Raw genomic sequence first — 26,388 nt, 5'->3', positions numbered from 1 at the left:
GTTAAATAATAAAACCTCGTCGATCCACTCATAACGAAAGGGTGTCCTCATCCTTATAAAAAAAACTCCCTCATCCTTCCCCGGAATGTTGCGCTCTGATTGGTCCCCAGTGCCTGTCCTCACTCCCTGGGTGAGCGTCAGGATCATCTCATGCGATTGGCGGTTGGCTCGTTTCCCCACCCGGTAAAATTCACTTTTTACCAGTCCTATTACAAAACTGACCGGCATCTCCTAGACCATGTCATTACAGCGCAGTGCTCCACTCTGCCAACAGCAGAGCACGGCTCCTCTTCCTTTTACTCTTGGATCATCCTCGCGAGCAGGAGTTCAGTTGTACGAGAAGTCTCTCCTGGGGAGGAACATTGGACAGAGAGCGTTGCACTTCAATGTTATAATTCAATAATCGAGTGTGTCAACGACAATCAGAGGGTGTCCAGTATCTCCAAGATAATATTTAAAAATAAATTTCAACTTCGAACGGAGGAAGTTACTTTGTCGCAATATTTTTCGTGTTTTAATCGCAAGATTAAAAAAAAAAGTGCAATTTTTCTCGACGATTTTTTCAAACAATAGTTATGATTTCTCATTTTTATTGAGGATTTAATTTGTTTGGGGACAGTGGCCCTGTGAGAACACAAGTGTTAATTGTGATCGAGACAGTTTTTAATTGAATAATCGTGTGGAGACCATGGGAGGCAGATTTAAATATCTACAAACGTGAGTTTATCTACTTGTTACAACAATTTTTTTTTCCTCTCTTGTTTTTATTGCATGTCTAGTGTTGATCCGAGGAATAACTGATCGATATTGCGGGCGTATCGATTCTGTCCCTGAATCAAAAACGGGACATTAACCACAGTACACGGTTGTACTAGCTCGATCATCTTGAAACACTGGATGATGGTATGGGTGGAGATGTGGACGGAGAGGTATGACTGAGAGAATAGGGCTCGATGGAATGGAAGATGAGGCATGGGGAGGTACGAGGGATAAGGAAGCGCAAGATCGCACACGCGATGACTAATATCATACGTGTCACACGGTAAGACTGTGTGGTCGATTTACAGCTAGGCTCACATGACATTATAGGTACAGATGATATGTGGGTAAGGTGGAGCGAGAGTGTTAGGTAAAAATCCATGGAAAATTAGTGGTTATTCGCCTCGGATCGCTGGCGAGATTGTTCTGATGGAAATTTGTGGAATTTTTTGAGATCTTTGGGAAAATATTTCTGAGATAATTTAGAATAGCTTCAAAGAACTGGTATAAACATATAAAAAAAATTAGAACACCCTTATTTTCATCCCAGCGAACAAAATGTAAAAGTGGTGAATAAAAATTAATTAGCCAACGAAATGGTTTAACTTCCTCGGAAAATCAACGGCTAAATTCTTTCCTAGAACAAAAATAGCCTTCCCTCGATTTATTATTCGTCACCATCGTTTATTCCCTCCCATAAAGCTACCCCCCACGATTACAGATTAGTTTTGGATAGTTTTCCCGTCCCCCCCCGCCGCCATTTCACAAATAGTAGTCACTGACATTCTTGGTCAGACAAAGGAAATAACCCTAGGAAATAGCTCAAGGGTATTTTTTCCCTGTTTTGATGGCAATGGCCTTAAGTTTTGTCGCAGGCGTATAAACACGAATACCTTCAGTTTCTCAAGTCAGGAACTTAAACACGAGAACGCCATTAACGCGGTCAACTAGCCAAGACGCTCCGTCCCTAGCGCGTTCCGTTAACACTTGTACCCTCTGTTTTTCTGAAAGCCGAATTATTTATTTCCGGGACAAAATGCCATGTGTCATTGCCAAAAGTCCGTCAATTTGTGAATTCCGTGAACGGGGCCTAGGGATCAGTGGGAGGGCCCCGGGGAGGAGGACAGATAGAAGGATTTTCCCAGTCGAGGGACGTTAGACAGTGCGGTGACCCCCCGGCGAGCCATTTTTTCCGGGGAAAGATACCGTTCGCCTTTTTAGAACCGTAACAAATCTGCATCGATCGTGATTAAGCAGAATTTTTATGGGTTAGTGGAATGTTTCTTCTCAATCCTCGGCGATCTAATCTTAATAGTTCAGTATGAAGGGTTTTTTAAGCCCGCAGATTCCTCCGGCTTCCATGAAAAGAGAAGAAAATTAGCGATTTTCTTCATCGCGAGTGTTGTTCTTTGTCTTTTTAATTGGAAAACCGTAATTAATGTTGGAATAGTTATGCCAGAAGTTCTGGTCAATAAAAATATAGAGCAGGCAAATTCTGGTTTGAAAAATATATGTTCAAAGATATCGAACTGGTCCCCATTATTTTTACAAAATGATAAAGAGTTTTTTAAGCTCCTGGAGTTGATTGGAATGAGTTCTTTATGGAATAGTGGAATATTTCTTCGCAATTCTTGACGATCTAATCTCAATAGTTCAGTATGAAGACTTTTTCAAGCTCGGGCTTCCGTGGAAAGAAAAAAATTACCGATTTTCTTCTCCGCGGAGAGTGGATTAATTTCCATGGCTGTGCCCCTCTGTGACTGTTGTTCTTCACGTCTTTAATTTGAAAAACAGCACTCGATGTTACGCCAGCAGTTCTTGCAGATGAAAGTACAGCGAAATTGATCCTTGAAATCGTAATTGTGGATGTTTTTGGTGGAAAATTAATGGGAGAAGGATTTTTTAAATAAAAATCGAAGAGATTAGTTCACATTGTTTTTTTACGGTTTCGAGGAATTCTTCTTCCCAGCTCTGAGCGATCTAATCGTAATAGGTCAGTGTATGAAGAGTTTTTCAAAGCTGGCAGATTCCTCAGGCTTCCATGAAAAGGAAAGGGAATTAAGGATGTTGCTCTCTGTGAATAGAATTATTTATAAAACTTTGTGAGTAGTTCTTTGGGCCTTTGTCCATTAGCTGAAAAACAAATTGATATTTGAACCTCTGAGTCGGAATTATTTCTGAAGATAGAAATATCGGAAGGAAAAACTCCTCGATTGTGGAAAAAATTTTTAATAAATATTTGATGTTCGATTGGTAAATAAATTTTCACAGCGTTGTGAGGCTCTTCCTTCGTTTTCTCATCTCGTTATTTGAATCCTGCAGTAGAGCACTCGAGTTCAGGGGTTTTTGCTACCGAATGAGAGCACTGTAAACGGTCCATTCTACTTATCCCTGATCTTGCCTCTAAATGATGTAAAGCGTCGTGAAGCGCGAAGATATGGGGTCTTTAAAACAAGTATGTTTGACATAATGATTACGTCTACGTGTACATGTGGGTGTTTATGTTTACAAGTGTCTCAACTCTTCATCCATCACCGCTGATGATAATCTGAAATCAGCGTTCAACCCGGAATGAAAAAATTAACTGCTTAAAAAATTATCATTCTCACAATGAACCAGATAAATTGTCTTTTATGTGTGTTTCTTCCTGCGGAGGTGTTGTGGGGATCGTGGAGTTATATTTCCGTGGAAGATTCCATCTCAGCAATGTTTAAGTCATTTTTGCAGAATATTCTTGAGTAACTTTTTAAATTATTTCAACTGCAGAAGATATTATTTTGTAAAAATTCTTTTATCTACTATTTCTATAGTCAGTTATGTTCAATGGATGGAAATATAAATTTATAAAATCGTTGAAAATATTTAAATGGGAGTTTCAAAAATTCTTTGGAAAGTTTCGCAGGGCCCGGCGGATCTGACCGTCGAAGATTATTTTTTCCTCCCCAATTAAAAATATCCTTCCGAATCCGAGGAAAGGCGAGAGGTTCATGAGCTCTCTCTCGCCGCGAAAAATCGGAAATAACTAAATTTATCTGCAGCAAATAATCCCTCTTTCCCCGCCATGATTCACCCATAATTTTCTGAAAGTCAGGGTCTCGGTTCATTGCCGCGCGCACCGCGCAAAGTACTCGCAGCAATAAACTACCCATGCCGTCCATTCTCCGTGTTATCCAACAGATGTTGAACTACGTAACAGTTGCGGAAGATTTTGTTGGATTGAAGTTAAAGGGGCAAAAAAAAACTGCACTGCATGAAAACCATAGAGAAGCCAGGTGAAAAAGAAAAATTTTGTTTTGAGTTGAAGGTAAAGAATAAGATAGGAGATGAAGGTTTTGCGATTGACTCTACACCTCCAATCAACTCCAGAAAATTCCATAGATGTGGAAAACTGTTGACCGCATCCAAAGGAGGAAGAGCGGATGGGTAAAACGGTTATTTTTGAAATGGTTCTGAAACGAGAGGGACCTTATTCCAACTCCCACGTGGGTCTCCCCCTTCCACCTGCGTGTTAAAGCTCCTCTCTACCGAGAAAACGGTGTACAGGTGATGGTGATGGGTCGGGGTGTGCTTGGAAAATAATGGCAAAACGGATCCTGTATTTTATCCATTTTTTATACCGATCAACCCGTAAAACTAGAAGACATAAACCATCTTCTTTCCATCGTTGCTTTACTTCTTCATTTTTATAAAACTGCTCGGGAGTGCCAGTTGTGATCTTTCCTGCGGAACAAGTATTAATATGGAATAGGGAGAACGTGATAAAAAACATTGCAAAGATTTTTTTTCACGACGATGGAGCGGAACTTTCACGATTATTTTTTTTCAACCAAAAAAAGTTTCGGGGAAAAATTTCGAATGGTAGATTTCGCGAAGTTTTAGGCAAATGTTTTTTTATTATTATGGAACCGTTGAGTCCCAAAAGGAAAGGACATTATGAAGGATTTAGAAAAAAGTTTCTCCGTGCACCGAGACGTTGACATGCACCCCTTAGCAACAATGGACATACGTCCGAGGATTTCCCGATGTCCCCGGAAGTCCAGCTTCACTCCAAGGGCCGGCACGCACCGCATGCCACGTGTCCACCCGGTTACGTCAACCATACCAGAGTCTGTTCTCTTCCTAGTGAAAAAAAAATACCCATTCGACGTTCATAACCCGCCGTAAACAGCCACCCAGCCAGCCATCCCCTTCGTCTTAATTGTCCTCCACACCCTAATTATCGAGTGGCCCAAACCCACACAACAGCAATCACCAACAATAAACCGATGTAGCGTAACGCACTGAGTAATTTCAAGCTGTAAAATTCACAACGCAATACCAAAAGCGCTCGTAACTCATCCCGTCTTTTCCATCTTTCCACGTGTCCGGTTTATACCATCACGCACTTCTTCTTCTTCTTCTCGTATTGAAAAGTCAATTACACGTTAATGAATAGCCCGTAATACGCTCCGATGCCGGGAATAAACGAGACGACCGGAGATATAGGAAAACGAGAGCGATGGCTCGGGTTGGAGGTTGAATCAGCGAATGCAAAAAAATAAATTTAAAAAAATGGTAAAAATAAAATGAGAATGTACCTACATACACTTATATCCACGGCCTGTCGTACCCTTCAAGTTGAGCTGGGGTCCCATCGTAGCGCCAGATCCAGCGATAAAGATGTTTCTCATGAACTCTTCCTCTTTCGTCTTACTCAGCGGAGTCGGAGACTTTTTTTCCAACCGCTCTTCGAATTTTTCTTCCACGTCAGGACTTTTTGCGTGCAGTCACTGAGCTTTGAGTTTTCAGAGTGAATTAGGAGAGACTAATTAAGAGAAATAATTGCAGCGAGTTGAAATTTCAATGAATGACAAGGAGACAAATTTTTTATAAGAATTTTAGTGTGGGTAATGAATAAAATTAGATTTCCTGGTCAGACAGTACCGGACTTTTCTACTAGCTGCCTGGTTTGCGCCTTCTCTGCACGTGCAGCAGATATTCATTGGGGGACTAATGAGAATGAAGTAATTAACGGCGTGTTTAAATCGTTTCCCCAAATTTTTCATACCAATTTTCGCCATTGAAAATTTACAGAGTGAAATCCACTGAATAAAAATTTAGAAAAATCGTAAAAATGTAAGCAAATAATTTTCAAGTCCCCATTTATTGAAAATTGTGCGTAATTCCGGGAATTCCCATCTTCCAACTGCTCATAAATTTTATAATCCATTGAATTTTCCAGAGAAATTTGAAATTGAACGTAAAATTGCAGCTAAACTGTCCATGAAATTTCAATGCTTTTCTAATAATATTGCTGAAATGATTTTGAGGAAGAGATGTTTATTCCCTGTCCGCATTTGATAAACGTTTTATTTTACTCTACAATATTTTCATTTTCTCTTTCCCTTTCATTGTTATTTCAACGACTTATTTTATCTTTCGGTTTAACTGTCCTCCGAGGTAATATCCAACTACTCCAGAGACTCGCCTCAAATCAGACAAGTGTCCTGACTATGTGCTGACATTTCTAATATATGTTCAAATAATAAATTATGATACGAATGTCATGGCGGGCAAAATGATGAGTTGACGTGTTTTGTTGTAAGGATATCGTGCTGATTAGTTGTGCCGTGTGTGCACTCGCGTGGGTCGTCGACGTCTGAGGAGAATTATTTTCGAATTAGGAACAGTATATCCTATTCATGAACTTTGTTTTCACCATTGCAATCGCCATTCTGAATTCGTGGGTTTTCAATTTTTCAATCTGTCGTCGAAGAGAATGATAAATTACGTTCATTCAAGCAGTATGATGAATGTTATTTGCAAGGCTGACATCACCCTGGAGCCTCTCAACAGATGTTTATCACCCAAAACTCTCCAATTATCGAATTTTCCGTCGACTCGACCGTTGACTTCTTTTGCATAAAAAAAAACCCAGAAAATCGATGAACACAATTTTGTTTCTCAGTCTCAGATCATCGGTCCCCCGAGGACATTAAATTGTTCCTCAGCGTGAAGCATTCAATGAAGTTCCTCTTCAATTAATAATTCTGAAGAAATGAAAAGCGAAGTGATGGCTCCCCCACAATCCCCAGCGTAAATAAGCGGGTGGCAGGAGAATCATTTTGACCGATAAACAGCGAAGAGGGGTTTAATGACCTCATATAAATGAGTAATCGACCGCTTCCCTCAGTCCCCAAGCCCCTGCAAATTCACTGGCATTAGGGTCTATGTCTTCCAGTGCATAAAGACGAGTGAGGAAGAATGGGATTATTATTTTTGTGATTACTTCGTGTGTCTGAAAGAAGCGAGTTGGGCTTCAGTGGTGGCTGCCGACTATTGGGTGAAGTCGTAAAAGGAACCTTTACGACTGAGCTCAGGAGTATCAGAGCCCCTTCAGGTGAACGTTGTAGGGGGGCATTTCTCCTCATTCAATAGGTTTTTGACGTGTTTGCGGAAGTGTTCAGGTGGAGATGTAACTCCGAGAAGAATTCCAGGATTTATTTAGTGGGGAGCATGTGGGCTCACCTGGTATTACCATCGTCAATGTGCCGTGCATTTTCAAGCAAATGACCCGTAGGTTCTCCATTGTTGAGGTAAGGGGTGAGAAGGGCTTCTCGTGGATTGTTGGTGTTTGAGGGCTATTACGTACACGGTGGTAATATCAGATAATTTCCGGGAGGGGGCATTCATATGAGCGCGTGAACCCATTACTTCGAGGTGTGGAGAGTCGAGGTATGTGTGGACGTTGATCCTTGTTCGAGGGGGTGAATGAGTACTCGGTGGAAGATCGTAGGAAGGAAGTTGTTCTGGTGATCCTTAGGTATCTCCGGTTTACCCCACAGGATATAGAAATTATGAAGATTGAAACGTGGAATAATCACCAGGAGATCATTACGCGGAGTGAATTTTTTTTTTTTAAATTATTCTATCGGGCTATAAAAGTGTATCATGAGCCATGAGTCATCGTAGGGAAGTAATCAAACAATTTATGGAAATTTTTACACCGTAAATTCCCTCCACCCCTCTGCCCCCATAAAGGGCCTGATACTACACTTTCCCACAACGGTATTTCACCTCGTGCCCGTTCCCCGCGTACCCTCGACTTCTCCCCGACCTCGACAATATCCGAATCCCCCCCCACTCGCCATCTCCGCAAACTCCCTTACCCCCCATCATTTCCCTAAACATCAGTATGGTCTAGGTACTCATGAACCCGCCCTACACATGGCCGATGTACGTTGACCTTAACGGTGCGAGGACAAGCCTCGCCACCCACAGCTTCATCCGCCATGAAAATCAACATCAACAAGTTAGTCCTGATGAGCTGGGTGACAAGCTCGGATAATGAGACACGTTTCATGAAACACTCTCACCGGCATGTGCTCTCCTTCCACGAGTATTTCCTCTCGCTTTCGTATTACCATAAGCCACCGAGACGTGAGGTAATACTGAAACCTCATGGAACATCTCAATTACCCCTCCCCCTCCCGGCGCAATGCCAAATATCTCCATTGCCTTTCTCTCCTCATTTATCATTTCTCCAGTACAATTTTCATCCGGGAGAACAAAAAAACCGAAAAAGGGGGAGAAAAATGCTCTCCCCTCGTCCCTATCTCGCTAAAACATTTCTTACTGTCTCACTGAGATAATTTTGAGTCGGTACGTGTGGGAGAAACGTAGCATCCTCCAGGGGCCGATGCATTCATTAGGTGATTAGGTAGTTTTACCGTCCAATAACAGTGTACACAACAGGCAAAGAGAGGAGAGCAAAGTTGGATGCGAAAATAACGTGCCAGTCGTTTCTCTAACGGTGCTTATCTCGGGGGCACTTCTTCGTGGAAAAGAATGGGGCATGTATAAAGTGAGAATGGGATAGTTAGAATGGGTCCCAGGTAATCGACTTTTGCATTCCCTCCACCTCCCCTCGATGTGAAAAAAAAAAAAACCACCGCCCCCTCTCCCCCCCGTGACTGTGACTGTCTCTTTGTTGCTCCCGGTGAAAGATAAATAAATACGAGGTGAAAGAGCCCAGTGATGCCGATGAGGGAGAGAGAGAGAGAGACAATTAGATGCAGCTGGCTTCTTGGAACGTCACTCAGGAAGCATTCACCCGACAGTTCAAGGACTTTTCGGAGCGGCTAACTGATTACTTACAACAGCTCGAGCCTGGTTATTCGACCTCGATCCAGGTCGAGGTCGTTCAATTCCATCACAGTGTGAGGATAAGAAGTACCATAAATAAATAAAAGATTAAAACGTCTGGGCTTCGGGGGAATACACCACATGTCGAGCGTTACCTGGTGGATAAAGTGGAGTTGGCCACTTTGCTCAGTGGTTACAGCATCTAGCGCGGAGGATCTAGCTGGGGAGGAATGGGCTGGCCACCAATTACGTTAACGTTGATTAAGTGCGAGGATCGGGGGGTGGAGTGGGCAAAGGGCGGAGGAGGAGACGCGGAAACGCGAGGGAATGGAGAAAAATGGATTGGGAAAATTGTCCGGATGGGGTGGGTTAAAATTGAGGGATATTATCGTGGAGGAGGGAGAAGATGTTCTCACACGGAGGGGGAAAATTAGCTTCGCCAAAAAAAAAGTTATCGTTCTGCGTGGGAATGCTTGGAGGAGGCAGTAAGTACGAGGGCGCTGTTAGAAAATTAGTTCGGATATTTAAAGGGAGGAATTGATATTATTTTTCTTTCTTTTGATGCTGAAAAAACACGGGAATCCGGGTAATGGAGAGAATTATCGAGTTAGCAAAGTCTAGATAATTTTCTGGAATGTTTAATCGAAGAATATTTTATTTTTATTGTTTTCATTGGAGGAATGAACTAAAATTCTCATTTTTCTGCCGAAGAGCCAAATTTTCAATAAAGAAATTTTCTGCAAAACGATTACTACCTTAGAATCGCGACAAAGTCTTCCAGCGATTACATCCAAAAATGCGCCAGTGAATACTTCCCGCCCCAGGGTAATTTTCACAACATTTTTCTCACCATGAATCCCCCAATATAGTCAAGCAATAAAAATTAAAAAAAAAACTGGCCTTAGTTGTTGGCACCTCTTCATGGCGAAACGATCGACAGGCTCGTTGGAGGATGCTTAAGCGCACCTTTGATAGGGCCATTAACCCACCGAGAAGCCTCCTGCAGCACCTTAGAAGGGGTCTCAACCCTTCGCTAAGCGTTTTTTAACGGCTCCCGGAGAGAATAATGAAAGGAATGTTGAAAAATGAGGAACCGTTTGACCGCCAAATGATCGGGTAATTATTTCCCAGGTGTGGTTAATGTATCCCGATGATCGAGCACAACCATGGCGAATTCATCTGCCGATAATCCAAGTAGAAATCCCCCCGTATGGTGCAGACACCGAACAAATCCACCGATTAGATTTCGTAACCTGTCACATGAGGGTGCCCCAGTCCCTCGAACGTTCAATTTATGTCGCATGAACAATGACATAAATGACATAAATATTCAATAAAAATTATCGATCTTCCTCGTAACTCTGAAATGAAATCAGTAGTGAAGTGATAAAACGAGATAAGTTGACTCATCTCCGCGTCATCTGGGATCTCATGCAGAGGTGAGAAGAGCAGTTGAATTGCGCAATACAAGAGCACAAGGTAACATTCGTGACTTTACCCATTGCCACAGGGTGTGGGGGGAGGGGGAGGGGAGAGGGTCGGGATCACGAGCAATTACCCAGAGCTTGATTATCCCCAGGTGGTTGTATCAGGCATTACGATAAAGCCAAACATCACATTGTACGCCTCAACAATTCTCGCCTCTCGCACCATTCCAACATTTTCACTCAACATTCGGCCCGATATAAGAAATGGAGAATGAAAAAATCAGCGGTGAAGGTACATCGAGGGGAATACGTGGATTAAAGTGCGATCGAGTGAGAGAGATATTCATGCATTGCCTTGGCTCTTGACCAAGCGTCCCACCATCTTATCCACTCGGTACACCTACAACACGAGATACTACACGCCAGGGCAAACACTTGAAATGGTCGATGCGGTGAGCCATCTCCCCCGCTTCGCTCTCAGATACTTCTTGCCAATTGTACATTTTCCTTTATTTCGATGCTCCTTTTTTCTTCAATAGATCTTTCCATTTGCTATTTTTACCTAAGTTGGCACAATGGAGACCTACAAACGGGGCAATTTGTTGGTACTACACCTGGTAATCTTGAGGATGAGCTGGGGGAATTGCTGGAACGCGGAACACCCGCCCATGGGATGCACGGGGAAGGGGGGGGGGGTGAGTTGGGATAATTAGAGTGTCGACAATTTTTGGGAGAATGATCGGAATTTTTACATCAATAATCAATTTTCCTACTAATTTATTTCCCCCTGGAATCCGGAAAAATTACATTTTAATTGGCTATTTATCTCCGTTCGTAAAATCCCCAGTTACAAATATTCCATTCCCAAGAAATTTGCCAATTAATTACCAAAAATTTATTAAGAACGTCGCAGCGATGACACCATCAATAACTCCAGAAAATCCCGATAATCTCTCCAGGCTAGCATTAAGCTATTAAATAAGTCCCCTGCCCACGATCCAGATTACCGATAATTAAATTGATTCATCCCGCTCGTTGCGATATCCCCCCTCCAACCATTGGCCAGAGTTATCAGTGTCCTCGACACAGGGTCTCTGGAGCGCTGGTACAATAAAAAGTCCTCCGTCTAACGGTCCGTTCCACGTGGCGCCCCAGGTAAACGTCTTCCCCTAGTATTATTTTTCCTCTTTCTCCTCTTCTCATTATAAACCCAACAAACAAAATAGACTGCCAAGATACAGTGTTTCTTGATCCTTGTGTTTGATGATGCACAGAGAGAGAGAGAGAGAGAGGATAGGTGTATCGAATGGAGGTGCCTCGCCCCTTTGGCCACTCACTTCAAGGCCCCGTGTACAGATGCATTTAATGCAACTCAACACTGAAGATTGAAACTGAAACACAGACAGTATATTTTGTGCACACATCCTGCGAGGCGAGAAGGCCGTTTGAATGGCCGTTAACGATTTCCATGGATTTTATTTCCTGGTACTGTTCGAATCGTATTAAATGAACGTTTTGAATTGATGCTGAGATTTTACTAAATTGAAGTGAGATAAAATGCTGGCCGACTTGGTTCGTGACTAGGAGGTGGTTTTCTTTCTCTATCTCTCTGTCTCACTCTCTGGCGTCCCACCTTGAGGTGCGTTATTTCTGAGCTCCTTCAGCTTGCTTCAGCTCCACTATCTCGGGTATTTGTGATAATTAATAACCAGCCCGGCCGGCGGCGTAGCCTTGGCCCGCCAACTGCACCGCTAACACTGTAACTGTTGGATTACTTCCTTGGAATCTGCATGCGCTGCACAGATGGTGCGTTTTATACTGTAGCCCAGTTTTCGCGTTTATGAGTTGTGGAGTTGGATATTTTTATTCGCGATATTAGAGGCTGTCTGATGATACTGTCGGGAGGATTATGCGGAGACTATTTTTCATGACAGTGGATTACGTGGTGTGGAATGCTGGGAATTATCATCGTATAACAAATCAATTTATCTGGGCGGTTGGGGAATGCTGGGGTTAGGGAATTTATGGGTTGTAGGGGGGATCGAAAGTATTTTGTTAGTAATTGATTTGAGGGGGTGGGGAATGGAATTGAGGATATGTTGGATATTTAGAAAATTTGCAGACTGTTCATATTTCTCTAGACAGTTTTACGGTTTGTGACAGCTCAAAAAACTGATATTTCATGAATTTGTCTTTGAAAATTGGAAAAAAAATATGGAAAATCAAGGTCAACATATTCCGGCATTTACAATTACACGGACAAAAATATATGCTAAAAATTACCTATTTTTCCGCGATGCCGGAGCGAAAGAGGATCGTAAAATCACGGAATTTTTCCAGAACGTTGCGTAATTTTCACCTGAATTGTCTGTGAAAAATCGCGATACCGACACTTAGAGTTTTCAAATCGAGTTCACCTCCAGCCCTTTCTCACAAGCTCCCTCGTCAAGTCACTGATCTGTAACCCACAGTTTCGGTCGTCATTCTCCCCATTACCGTCACTATCCGACAGGTGAACGTCGTAGTGCCTGCAGCCCTCCGGATAAAACAATGAGCTACTAGTCACAACTCCCAGCAATAACCCAGCCGCGATGATGGGTCTTCCTCCTAATTCACCTCCAGGATCTGTCCATCGAGTAAGCAAATTGAGTGAAGGAAAATTAAATAACTAAATATAAACTAAGACGAGAATTTTCATTTCATGAAGATGACATAACTTCGAGGAATAGATATTTTTCTTCAAATTTTTTTCTAAAAATTTTCACTCCGTGTATCAACCGCTTCCTGGTCGGCGATAAATCGGCAATTACCATTACGATTAAACCTATCGGTACATCTACAAGTCTCCAACGAGATCCAGTCGGGCGTACGATTGGCGATATGATGTGTGACCATTCAGCGGATACGACTAGTCGATGTAAGCTGGGTGGCCCCGATGGCTGTTGTCCTCCCTCTGTCCTAGGTGAGGTCGTCAGTCCATCCTCTCATCAGACTCCTCAACCTCCTAAGCATCCAACACAACATAATCAAACCGACAAGCCACTGGAGCCGGTATGCTCCCCTCATCCCGGTGCGCGTGACGATTTCTCGACGTCATTATGATTTTATCTCATGAAAGCCAACATCGAGGACCAACGGGGAGGGGTCTAATTGTCTCAGCAACGTAGAAACAACTATACGCTAATGCAACCCATGGAAGATGCCCCTCCACATATGTAAACCTCACCAAAACCACACACTTAATTCATCAGAGGTAAGTTTAATCCAGCGATGAACAGTGCATAAGGGTTAAATCACGTATGACTTGGGGAGTATGTTAACCACGAATGGAAAATTGAGACAAGTAGGCAATTCTGTCTTGTGTCCAGATACAGGGAGCATGCATGAGGACGAATACACAGTGGAAAATTACCCCCTGACCCTGTCCACCTTCATGACTCCCACAAGATTACCCCTTTTGCTGATGGCCAGCAGCTCTCGAAGACCGCAGAGGCCGTGGGAAACGACAGCGCCGAGGGAAACAAAGAGGAGGTTATTTGTAATCAATGATGGTGACTGTCGCGGTTGCTATCGAATGATCAATGACTTGTGAATTCAATAGCCCTGACCTTGTACAAATCGATTATCCCCGTTGGGTTATGGTTCAATGTTGGATCAGTGACAAGTGAGGCAGCTGATGATTTCTCCGTTGAAGCGTGACCAGGGGAGACTTAACCGAGGTCAGGGACTCACTTTAATCCCTGGATATTCTCCAGCTCGATGGCGGTTAAAACGACACCTCCCACGAATGGACGAAAAGCCACGGAGTTGGGTCAGTTGTTGCAGAATCACTGAGCGTGACAGGTAAAATACCACGGACCATGGACGTTATGCGTTTGGTTTTACCGATGTAAAACCATTGTCCTGTGGCATTGTACCGGGGCAACTTGGTGAAATATGCCGGAATTATGAATCGGAAATTGGAAATACACCGGTACCATACCATTGTACTGTTATTAATTATTAATAGGAATGGAAGGTAACGGTATTGGGTAGAGGAGGTGGTTTTGAAGGAATAGTTACGTCATCTTCACCACTGGCGTGGTCTTGAATATCAAATATCCTCATCCTTCAGTGATGATGATGATAATGTTGTATCATTTCAGCTTCCATGTGAACTAGAAAGGTATCCACGAGACCGTGAGATAGATGTTTGCGGGAAATGGGGAGATGAATTTTATGGGGGGAGATTGGGTATCGTGATGGGCTCTGTCGAATTTCAAGTGGATCTTGGAGGAATCACGGAGGTGTTTATCTTTGTGATAGTGGAATTCACTGCACAAGAAATTGCTGAGCAAACGAAATTTTCCAAAATTATGTCCGAGCGTTTCTATGATCATTTGCATGAAAGGACTAGCAAAGGACAAAAGATGGCGTGCGTCGTGTAAAATCGTTTTACCGTAATAATGTGCGTCATTAAAATTAAAAAAACTAAAGCAACAAGTCGGAAAAATCATATGAAGTTTCTTCGATAACGCAAAAAAATTCAAGGAAGAGTCACAAACGTACTTCACACACCGGAAGTGAGCCAAGAGTATCTGGTCACGGGTGGTTGCATGGATGCTACACCGAGTGGAAAGAGTTTCCTCTTCATACGAATCTATCAGTAATGATGTTTGATTTACACTCGTGAAAGGGCGATTTGCCTTCCCCATATCCTGGAGGGGAGCATCGTTGAAAAACAATGGGTATATGATGAAGAAAAACGGCCGTCCTCGTTGAAGCTCCACTAGATTCGCTTATTCGTATTCACATTACTCTCAACACTTGTTCAACCGCAATCGAGTTCTTACCACTCCGCAGTTTGCTGGAATGATACGCACGTTTGAAGGCGAGCAATCCCTGAATACTATTTTGTTTGATCAAGCAGCCCAAAGAGGCCTTCTCCAGGTGTAATCCAGTTGACTCTCATCGGCGATGTAGCTTGCACCAACCACAGCCTCGTCGGTGAAAATACAGCAATCAGCGTGGGCCAGAGATGTTTCTTGTTTATCTAGAAATGCCGCATCTTTGAAGTCACTTGCACATTCGTAATGAGGATACGACCAAGTTGTTCACATGGAAATTTCTGATGCAACGTATCATTATCGATGATTTCACACCAGGTGATCTAATCAACAACTTGTTCCCAATTTTCCTCTTTCCCCTGTTTTCACCTTGTCCTAACTGTCATTAAAAATTTTTTTTCCTTTCCACACGATTACTTTTGTTTTCCATCGAAGATTACTCTCAAGTTCAAGATGACTTTCATCATTCCCCTGCCTCTAACCAAGCCACAACTGTCTTCAAGGGAAAATGCGGCCGAATGAATCAAAAATAACTCTTGTCTGACTACGAATACCGCAGGGCCGAATCTACTTACTCCGTCTCATTCATCAAGAATCTCGCTAAGAACATACTGAAGGTCTTTCACCGGAGGATTTATGATACTCCACCGTATTATTATCAATGATTCCACACCTTGTAATCTAATCAATAACTTCCCCTAATTTACCTGTTGAAAAAAACAATTTTCCACGTGGTGTAGCGCTTATTTGGACAATTCCCCTCTTTCTCGTTATCGTTTCAACCGTAATTTCACACCTTTACTTTTGTTTTCCATGAGACTACTCTCAAATGTACTCCACCGGACCTTCATCATTCATCTACCTGGCACCAACCGCCGAGTCTTTTTGAGGAAAAATACAGTAATCATCGTGAACCAGAAATGCTTCCTGTTCGTTTACGAATGCCGCATCTTTGAATCCACTTACTCCCTTTCACACTTATTCACATTCTTGATAAGGATATACCCAAGTTGTTGCACACGGGAATTTATGATACCCCCAGTGTATCATTATCAAGGGTTTTACACCTTGTAATCTAATCTAATCAACTTCTCCCTAATCTTCCTCTCAAAAACACAATTTTCCACTCACCTCACCTTGAAATACATCTCCCCTTTTCCATTTTTCCGGCCATAATTTCGTACCTCTCACCAAAAATAGAAGATTCTCAACGGCACGCAGGAAAAAAAAAATAAAAAAATAAATCTCAACAGCTGGGCAATTTACTGAGTTCAGACGCCTCTCCTGTATATCCATTAGCAGCGCATTACAACCGGGTAATTTAATCCCCCAGTACACCCCGTCGACACACAGTTACATTTTACAACGTCGTGCCCGTCACATCGATAAAACATCCCGATTTGGTCTTGAATACCAATAACTGAAGTTTTAAAAAATCGTTAATTCCCAGCATTAAAGACGCGTGCATATGCAATTTTTATCCAATCACTGAAGAAGGAAGCGAGCACGAGCTAAATGCAGTCTTGAAATAAACTGAACTGGTGTCATAATTCAGCTCATTATAGCTCCTCATAAAATCATCCGTCCATTTGAATTGACCACGTTAGCAGAAACTTTATCATTCAATTGAATTTTACCATCTGCATCAATTAAGCTGTTCCCCACTATGCAGATTATATAACAGCAAACAGGTGTTTATTTGCCCTGAAGACCTTGAGGCAAGGGCGTTGTAGCCTCTCACTCGAGCAACAGCTACTCGTCTTGAGTAACCAACGATCTGCCCCCCCAAATGGCATCAAACCCGACTTGATTTTTCCCCTCAATCCCTCGAGGATATTCACACCAATCTATGTATCATCGAGCGCCAGCCAGTACCCACCGATGATACCGTTGAAGACGATCAGAAGTTAGATTAAAAGACCCCGGGGGCCCCCTCTCCCCCAACATATTCTCAATACAAATTTACTCTGCACTATATTTAAACTTTTGTTTCTCTCGCTCATCTCCAGCAACTTCACCATCGCATAATCCTCTTCCTCCACCGTCCACCAATCCCCTAATCTACGTTTCAATATCGCCGTGGCGTCGCCTCGACGTCCAACGGTAACTCCTGAAATGTACCCCGAGGCGGAAACATCTTCCTGAAGGTAGCATTACATACTCAGCATCATCTCCCTTTCCCCTGTTTTCCCATTCTTACTCCATTCTCAATCGCAATATGTTGTTGTCTTTCTTTTCCTCCTTTCACTCGAGATCCCAGACAACAGCCAACAGGGTAAAATACTCCACTTGTCTCTCCAACATTTCAACGCCAAAAGAACAGTTTCAGTATGCACACATGTACAATGGCGGTTTACCTCGTTAACCCACCACCACCTTGACTCACTTATCCGTATTCTCATGTTAATTGCATTCACCATGCAAATTCATTCGTGCGAATATTTTCATTCGTGAATAATCCGAGTAACTGCGCTTCTACCGCCATTTTCGGGGTAGCCCCAAGGGTGACCCCAAAATGGTGGGGGAGCGCACCTCTTGCTTATTTTTACGTTTAACAATGCAACACAGCTTGTTGGGGCTTGACGAACATTGTCAAGTTCATGGTAATGGTGTACTGTGGGTTTTATGATTATAATTAGCCAGTTTCTGTGGGGATTGCACGCCTTCGCAGTACTCTGGGACGATTCAGGTTAACGATAACGATGACAGATTAGTCTTCCTGAGACTCAGCCCCACCATGTTCTCATGATTTGTACCAGCGTTGGATTAACTAACTTGAGAATACTGAGTTGGTGGGTTTTAACTCGTTAAAAATAGATGAGGTGAATGAGTGAGGATATGTGGTGGTACCATCGTGGGGTATTATTCATGGCCTCGTTAATCTATCTCATGTGATCTTCATTCAATTTATCAGAGGTTGGATGATTGAAGGGGCTTTCAGGGGATTTGTTGCACTGAGGTTGTTATTTTTATTCTTTGTTTAATCTCCATCTCCCCCTCCCTCTCTCTCTCTCTTTCTCTCTCTCCCGCGTGCCGGCTCATTCTTCTTGCTTATTACAAAAGGATCGTTGGGAGGATGAGGAAACTATGACCCAGTGATGCCTCGGTAATGGCAACTTTGTATCCTTCTGGCTACAAATGAGTATAATAGCAGGTGTGTGCCATCACTATGGTCAAACTATGATACGTGACTCGGTATTAGTTGGGCCTACGCCCCTAGGTAAGGAACCTCCAGGCGCAGTATACCGTTTCTTCAACCTCCGCTTACATTAATTAGATCAATTCACTCATGCTACCAGCAACCCCAACCATTATGCAATTATTTTGCACCTTCCTATCGACGTTGTTTTCGGCTTCCCTCGGTTTCCTCGGTTTTGTTGTTAATTAGGTAAACGGGGGGCTTCGCCGGAGGGTTTTGGGATTTTTTACTCCGGGGGAGGGGGCTGGCGTGCGCGGTCAGAGTCACCTCAAACCTTCTCGCATTTCGTCTTCGCTCCGTTAACCACATTTAGCCGCGTAACATTCCACCGCAGGTAATGTATATTTTTCCGGTAAAGGTATATTGCAAGGGCGAGTAGGGCGGTAAAATGATCCAGGGGAAACTGCCGGGATTAGTCAGCCAAAAAAAAAATTATATTCTGGAAGGTGTCACGGATTTGCGGATCCAAATATAGAAAATGTTATTGGTGGAGAATTACTCTTGAAATTTTGTGGAAAAAATTTGCAATATATGGCATCGAATAATTTAAGTGGAATTCTCACGAAGGTTTCCGCCTGTACGGCTACCCTTTACATCTCTGAAAAAGCGGAAAATTCTAATCTTTATAGTGGTGTTTTATGAATACTCCGAGAATACGAGCAACTTCATGCCGTTCCATCATTTGAATGAGCGAAAAATGAGGGCTTGAATTACGACGACGAGGGAATAATGAAAATGTACTGCGCTTGTTTCAATTGTTCACGAGATAGCTAATTTCTTGAATTTATAATGACATATTTATCGCGAGGAAGTTGTTACTACCCTCTGCATCATGAGTATGTCAGAAGCATTCTGTTTAAGTAGGAGAGGCAGGAAAATGTGGAATAATTTATCATTTTACCATCTCAAATGTGCTACAATTATATAAATGTTATGGAGGGGAAAACCGAGCTTTTAGCTTTACAAGTACTTTCACTTATCTCCGATACGTCCATATCGCCACAACAAGATGCATGATGCAGTAAAATTGTACAAAAGACTTTTTGAATTTTTTTTCGGTCATTTTAACCGGATGATAAAGCAGATGAAAATAGAATTCAAGTCTTGACGCCTGATTTGTCATGAGATAATCTAATAAAACTGCTCACTTTGTTAAAAAAAATGTCACGCCATTCAACACAACCGACTCTCCTGATGCACTCGCTAAACCACTCATTAAAGTCTCCACAGAAGCGTTCCCAGAAGCCTCAACCCTTTATTGAATATTACACCTAATAACTGAAGTCATTTAAACGTCGACGGGTAATAGCCACCGAAGTAAATTCCCACCAATTGCCACCGAAACCTGTCAATTCCGGTTCTCCTCACTCACCCGTGAACGAACCCTCATTAAAAATAAAAACTCCACGAAGTTCGCGCGTTACGCCAACAAACGGATGTCAAGCTGTCTCAGAAACGTGGAAAATGGAAGTGAAAAAAAATTTTAATACTCAGTTAATTAAAAATTACCCGCAATTCCGTCCGATCGAAAATATTTGATGTTTCGTTTATCTCGACTGCGGACTTTATAATCGCTAATCAAATAAAAAATCCCCCACAATAATGAAATCCCATGAAGTGCACGCGTTATTACGTTCAACGGATGTTGTGTTATACCAGAAACTACAGTTGTCCGAAGTGTAATATCTGAATTCACAGTCTCAGGGATTCATGGAGCGAGCGGTATGCCCCATGTGCCAAACACAATTTTCGATGGTACACACATGAACCGGTGGAATTTTATTCTCACACGGTAGTTTACACATGAATACTCGGTTGAGAAAAAAAAAAATAACATCAGTGGGACACTGGTTGCATGGGCAAGTCAACCCACGTTACCTGCACTGTTACATGTTATTACGTCGGTTGCGTGCTAGTCGACTGTTACCCTCACTAGGTCAAAACCATGATGATGCAGTGGGTTCTCACTTGGTTCGCTTAGCACCCCGAAGGCCACCGAGTTTTCATTTGTAATGAAGCGAGACTGTGATGCATCAGTGGATGAATTTTCAGTCCTAATGTCATCCGCGTGACCTCGGTTTCGCGCGATTCAGGTAAATGTTGATATTCACCGACGGATTACCGTCATTAAGGTGGTAAAATGGGCTATTTGCGCTGATGCACTGGCCGTTGGTTGAAATTTATAGTCTTCAAATGATATCGTGAATTTATGAATTATTGTAAAACGGTTTATGGCACACGGGGATCTTGATTATGCTGTTTATCTCCGGGGGGAGGGATTGCACGAGTGGAGAAGGGGTTTTGATAAAATTATTAGTGTGATATGGGGAACGGAGTGGTATTGAGCGCAAATGAGCATTTGAATTTCACGGACCTTTGCAGGAATATTTCAAACGCTAAAAATAAACGAATAAAGCTCATCTCATCCCTCATTCACAGATATGGACATTAGAGACATTATCAATAAATTAATCGATACGTCAACTCTCGAAATTCCCTTGCAAAATTCACCCCACACATGGGACCTCCATCTGGCCCAATAATCCGACATCCTCGCAACTCCGATATTATTTAATTTCCCATATTCCGAACTTTCCGCCAATTGCTGCACCGATTTTATAGCCTCCCAGTGCCCGCAAGCGATGACTCGTTTCCGATTCGATTCGTCGGGCATTCCCGGAAGAAGCCTCATAATCCAAACGATTCCTCGCGGTCGTTCGACTCATCCCCGTACCCCGAACATAAAACGATGATGGATATTGCTCTTGTTGCATACTGGGACAAGTCAAGCGTGCACAGAAGTGGAGCATCACAAAACTTACAACTATGATATTCTTTAGTACGTGAAGTACATTTATGCTCGAAGGATAATATCTACTCCGTCCATATATGTGGATGGGTTTTGTTGAGGCAACTCTCTGAAAGGAAAAACATTCACTGTCGATGGAATATTCCTCTCCCTGGGATGTACCCAAGGCGTGATGTAGATGACTTTTTGTTGAGGAAACGCTGAACTGGATGGGTTTCTTGTTGGATCTATTAGTGGAGTTAGAGCACTGATAGTTTATTTATTTTTTTCCCTTATGTCTTTCAATTTATCCGCTTTCGTAAAGTCCTGGTTTCTCGTAACTCATCAGCACTATTCCATGTTCTGTAACTATGGTTTTATTTTTACTTTCAGGCTCACGTGGATCCTGCTCATCGGTAGCATCGATGTGTGCTGGGTAAGGTGTTCTTTCAGTCGACTGTAATTATTCTGAGGGGCAGATTAACTTTGGAATTGCTCGGTTTTTGATGTATGTCTTTGGGGGGTGAGGAAGATCCTTATTTGTGGTGTTTTTCCAATGGGGGAGGGGGATGGGGGGAGATAGATTTTCTTCGAGGCTTGAGGTGCACTCAGAAACAGGAAGACAGGGACTAAAAAGCACTGGGTTGTATTTGTTTAGGGATTTTTTTACTGGTTTCAATGCTGAATAATGAGAGCATCGGTTAAGGATGAGATTTGCTTTGGCAATTATGTTCTTTGGAAACATTAAATTCAATGTAACTGGGGCTGACTGATTTATTACCGTTATTTACTTAAATTTGAGAAGATTGGAAACTAATTTATCATCAAATTTTTTTTTCGTTTTATTATAAAGTTCTTGCGTGAGGCCGCAATATCATTGCGAGAATATTGTGATGTCATTAGTATCATTTGTAGGATATCTGTTCTTCCTAATAAATTGATATCTCCATTTTTGTTATGGGGCTTAATGATGATAATGACAAACAAGGCTGCAATAGTCTGTAAATTGCAATCGATTTGAAAAATATATGAATATTGATCTGTACACGTCTGAGCGAGAAACGGTTGAACATTTTCGAATAACAAATAGATATTGCAATCAGAAGTACTTCCTACAGAGACTTACAGATCCCCAACCGCTTCTTGATAATTCTCAATACATATTGCCCCGGAACTCGCAGCCATTTTCCTAATTGATCTACAAGGAGAAACGGCTCAATCGAAAACAAATGGCCCGCAATAACCCGGTGAATTTTTGCTCCCCCCAGTCCACAAGTTTAGAAACAACTGAGGCAGAAAGAGCCAATGGCGAAACAATTCTGGAGGATGCAACTGAGGACTACTGGGCAGGAAGTGGCTCAGGCCCCGAGGAGGACGAGACAAATCGAACAGAAACACGAGAAGCTCTTACCCACGAAGCCAGCGATCAAGATGCCGTAAGTAAACTCGATCATTAATTAGCGTTTTAAAAAATAATGTTCAAGAGAAAATGGGATTTTCTCATCGGCTACAGTCAATCGTCGGTGATAAAATGGGGGAAAAGAATTTTCGTTGCAATCCTACGGGATCCGTAAGTTTCCGCTCGTTGAATAGTCGATCGACCAACGGTTTGCAGGGAAATTTGTTCTCCGATTGAGAATTTTCAGCCAGTGGCAGCGGTTCTCTTGAGGACATGAGAATAAAGGCAAATATTCCATTAAAAATAACACTTATTGTCTGCACTTGTGGAGCCAAATGGGATTGTAAATAACTTTACGAAATTTTTACGGAAAATTAATCTCTCCAGCTGAAAACAATTACGTCTTTCGTCTATTTTTTGTTTTGTCAAAGAAAATCAATTTTAATTTTTCCTCAATTTAAATATAACTGCGGATCACTCACCATATTTGCACAAATATTTTTTTACCGTGGAAAAAGGAATATCCTTTGAAAAGCAGACGAGATGCGGAGAATGGGTCCTGGATAGCGGTGCCAGGGCCATCAATCGCCTATGAGTAGAGTCAATGTTTCGTCGGTTAACGCCCCGGTACTTCTGCATACACCTGGCGCAATACTAAACTACATTACTTGGGCATTTTATCACCAGGCAAACGGCGTCTTGGGATGCAGATGGGTTTACCGTTTCTCGTAAATCAATTCTATGCATCAATTTGCCAGTTAAAGAACGCAATGGATGGAGACAGGGGGAAACTGTTGATTTACTTCTTCACGCTGTTGGGTGGGAGGGGGGCAGGGAGGGGTCCGTGGATGGTTATTTAAATTTGGATTTATGAGGGGCGAAAAAAACGCGATTTTGTAAAATCACTGGTGGAGAAAAACGCAATTTCGCGCTATCGTAATACTCGGGACGAGCAACTTTTATCAAAATCATATTGAAATCCTGACGATCAAACCCTCCTAATCTTCGAGACTAATTTCAATGACTCGCGATTAACCAATACAAACATCGTCCAGACGAATATCCCTTTCCATCGCTCCAGGACGTAACACAAGATGACGTGAAGTCGATTCGTAGCAGCGACTAATGACTCGCGACGCTTGATCTCGACCGCGTGACCGTTAAGCGACGCATGAATGCGCGGGCGTCGACGGGGTACATTCCCTCCACCTCTCCCTCCCCCTACTTTTGATCGTCGCGGAACATGTCACCGTCGATGAAATGGGATGGTTACACACATGACGCGACAGTTCCGCTTCCTGGTGTACTTGACCATGTCAAACATCTCCGGAGCGACTCCCTGTCACGACCACTCCTCAAGTAGTAAACAGTAATGAGGAAAAATCGAGGATGATGAAGAGATTGGAATGCTTTGAAATTGCAGGTGGTGTATGTGGGCGAGGGTGCGTCGTATGTGCCTGTGCCAGCGCTGAAGAGACCGTTGAGTCCAAATCTCCAGGCACTCCAGACACTCCAGGGGCTCCAGGGATTGGCTGGGGGTGGCGCCGGGGGCAGTGGCGGTGAGGATGAGTGGGGAAGACATCCGGAAACTTGGGATCGGGAGCACAGGAGGTACAGGCCGAATACCACTAGAGTTCAACGTGAGTAATTTCATTGAATGTTGACGTTTTATGTCTCTATGCCCGTCATTATTGGAGTGTTTTTAATTTGTTGATAATTATGAGGTGAGTGTGGATTTCGTCGGCTCTCGGAGACGTCAAAATTAACATTCTACGAGTGCGTAATATTCAAAAAGATCTAACAGTGCATAAAATAAATAAAATAAAAATCTCTGACGTTTCTAAGTACTTATGAATTCAATTAAATATTAACGATTTCCCCTGCGATTTTATGGTTCAATTTCCAATACAAATAACCCCGGGAGATCTATTATTCACAGTACAAGACAAAGAAATATAATTTCAATAAAAAATCCCAACGGATGCAATAAACTCGTGAAAAAATAATCAATATCTCAATTGAACTCAAATTAGCCCCAGTTACAACGACTTTACGACACATTTTTCATTCCATCCTCACCGCAAAATTCTAAAAATATCGTTGAGCAATTATCTGTGAAATATAACTACATAACTAGTCTATAAAATAATATATAAAAAATAACTGAAAGCATAAAACGTTGCTAGTTGTAAATCCCTCAAGAGACGTTTATTCTTAATCGTTTCTGATGCATTGACGCTCGAAATAATATCGAGACAAATAACGTGACGACTTGCACGTATGGACCCCTAACATTAGCCCACATCTCATAGACGTTAAAGGATGGTATTATACGTCTGGATCAATCCCGTTAGAGGGGCAATTAAAACGGTGTCGGAAATCGTGCAGGCGCAAGCGCGCGCTCCTGACACCGTGTGCAACAGGAGCCAGGGTGTCTTATCCTTTTTTATTTGTACTTTTTTCCGCCTTCTTTCTCTTTAACTGCACGTCTCAATTGCAACGTCATTATCAACAGTGGCGACTGGTCACGGCGGACAGCTGAGAGATACCCATGTCATTTGAATAATTGTATTTTTCTAATTTTTTTTCGTCTGACGGGTACAAGGGGCTAGCAGCATTGAAAATACCCACTGATGTTCTCTTAAATAAATATACAGATACACAGATGTAGAGATACAGTATATGTAGATATTTCGCGACTTGTCTCCAAATTTTAAAAAATTTTTTAATTATTCAAAGTGAGGGAATACCAGTCCACGATTTTTTTTTCATATAAACGTACGAAGTACCTTGAAATTCGTAATTTGCGAAAAATTTACACGGAAAATATTGATCCAATTATTGAAAAATTTTTCATAAGAAAAACATTAAAGTGTGTCATTTCTCGAGAACGAATTTTATCGCACGTACTGTCGCAATAAAATATCTTCAACTATCGATTCAACGAAGCAGGGAATACACTAGAGAAGGAGAAACTATGAATTTCAGCTGCCATTGTCGGCGTGAGTTTGAAAGAATGACGATGGTCATGATGATGATAATGATGATAAAGGGACTGGGTAGAGAAGAATGCGAAGAACGAGAGCAAAAACACAGCTCCCAACGGCGAGACGGAGTTTCATCTTTATTACATTCACGAGTGTTTCGATGAGAATGGGGAAACTGAGATATTCGATTCGGGGCGTGAAAAAAAGTGGGTAGAAATATGTGATGGGAGAACAAGAGAAGGAATTCGATACAAATGAGTCTTAAAATATCTGGGGAGCTGTCAAAGTGACGACAATTCCGGGTTTTTTTATCAAAAAAAATTGAAAGCCACAGAAAAACTTCTCGATTTTGAATTTCACCGAGAATTCAGTGATAATCCGTATTTTGGGCCAGACGTCGCGGAGGAAAATTCTCATAGGTGGCGCCGTAATCCCAAAATTTTTCAGCAGCCACTTCAGTTTATTCCCTTCTCCCCCGAGGGAATAAACTGAAGGGCGCAGGAGGGCCGTAAAATTCTCGCAGTGAGGAAGAGACCTCGAGAGGAGGGCCCGGAAGAAAATCCTCCGGCTGAGCGTCCGTGGAATTAAATCGTCAATTACGCGAAGAAGGAGCGATTATAGGTTTAGTGCAGCATTCTCGAACGACCGATTCCCATAAATCCTCCACGGCCTTCTCGAATTCCTTCTTCCCCTCCTCCTCCCCCTCTTCCTCAGCCCTTCCCCGCCATTTCTCCTCTTTCCCTCCAGTGCAGCACAGCTTTGTTTTTACCTCCTATGTACCTCAACTTTTTTTTACCCAGCATCACCTGTACCTTCCATGTGTTGCATATTTAAAATGCCCTAGAGTTTATTCTTTTCCCCTTGCACTTTATTTTCGTT

The 26,388-nt window shown here is 42.4% G+C and overlaps 1 protein-coding gene across 1 annotated transcript in view; it reads left to right on the top strand.

Moving 5' to 3' along the window:
- Positions 1 to 263: 263 nt before the first annotated feature.
- LOC135163396 (uncharacterized) overlaps positions 264 to 26,388 on the top strand; it is a 32,681-nt gene continuing 6,556 nt past the window's right edge. The window contains exons 1-4 of the mRNA XM_064122796.1: positions 264 to 717; positions 21,517 to 21,559; positions 22,392 to 22,559; positions 23,946 to 24,162. Of these exons, the coding sequence (XP_063978866.1) occupies positions 689 to 717; positions 21,517 to 21,559; positions 22,392 to 22,559; positions 23,946 to 24,162 (457 nt within the window). The 5' untranslated portion in view covers positions 264 to 688. The remainder of the gene's footprint in view (positions 718 to 21,516; positions 21,560 to 22,391; positions 22,560 to 23,945; positions 24,163 to 26,388) is intronic.

The sequence above is a fragment of the Diachasmimorpha longicaudata genome, chromosome 6 (assembly GCF_034640455.1).
Source record: "Diachasmimorpha longicaudata isolate KC_UGA_2023 chromosome 6, iyDiaLong2, whole genome shotgun sequence".
Classification (NCBI taxonomy): Eukaryota; Metazoa; Arthropoda; class Insecta; order Hymenoptera; family Braconidae; genus Diachasmimorpha; species Diachasmimorpha longicaudata.
This window is presented reverse-complemented; position numbering and strand designations above follow the sequence as displayed.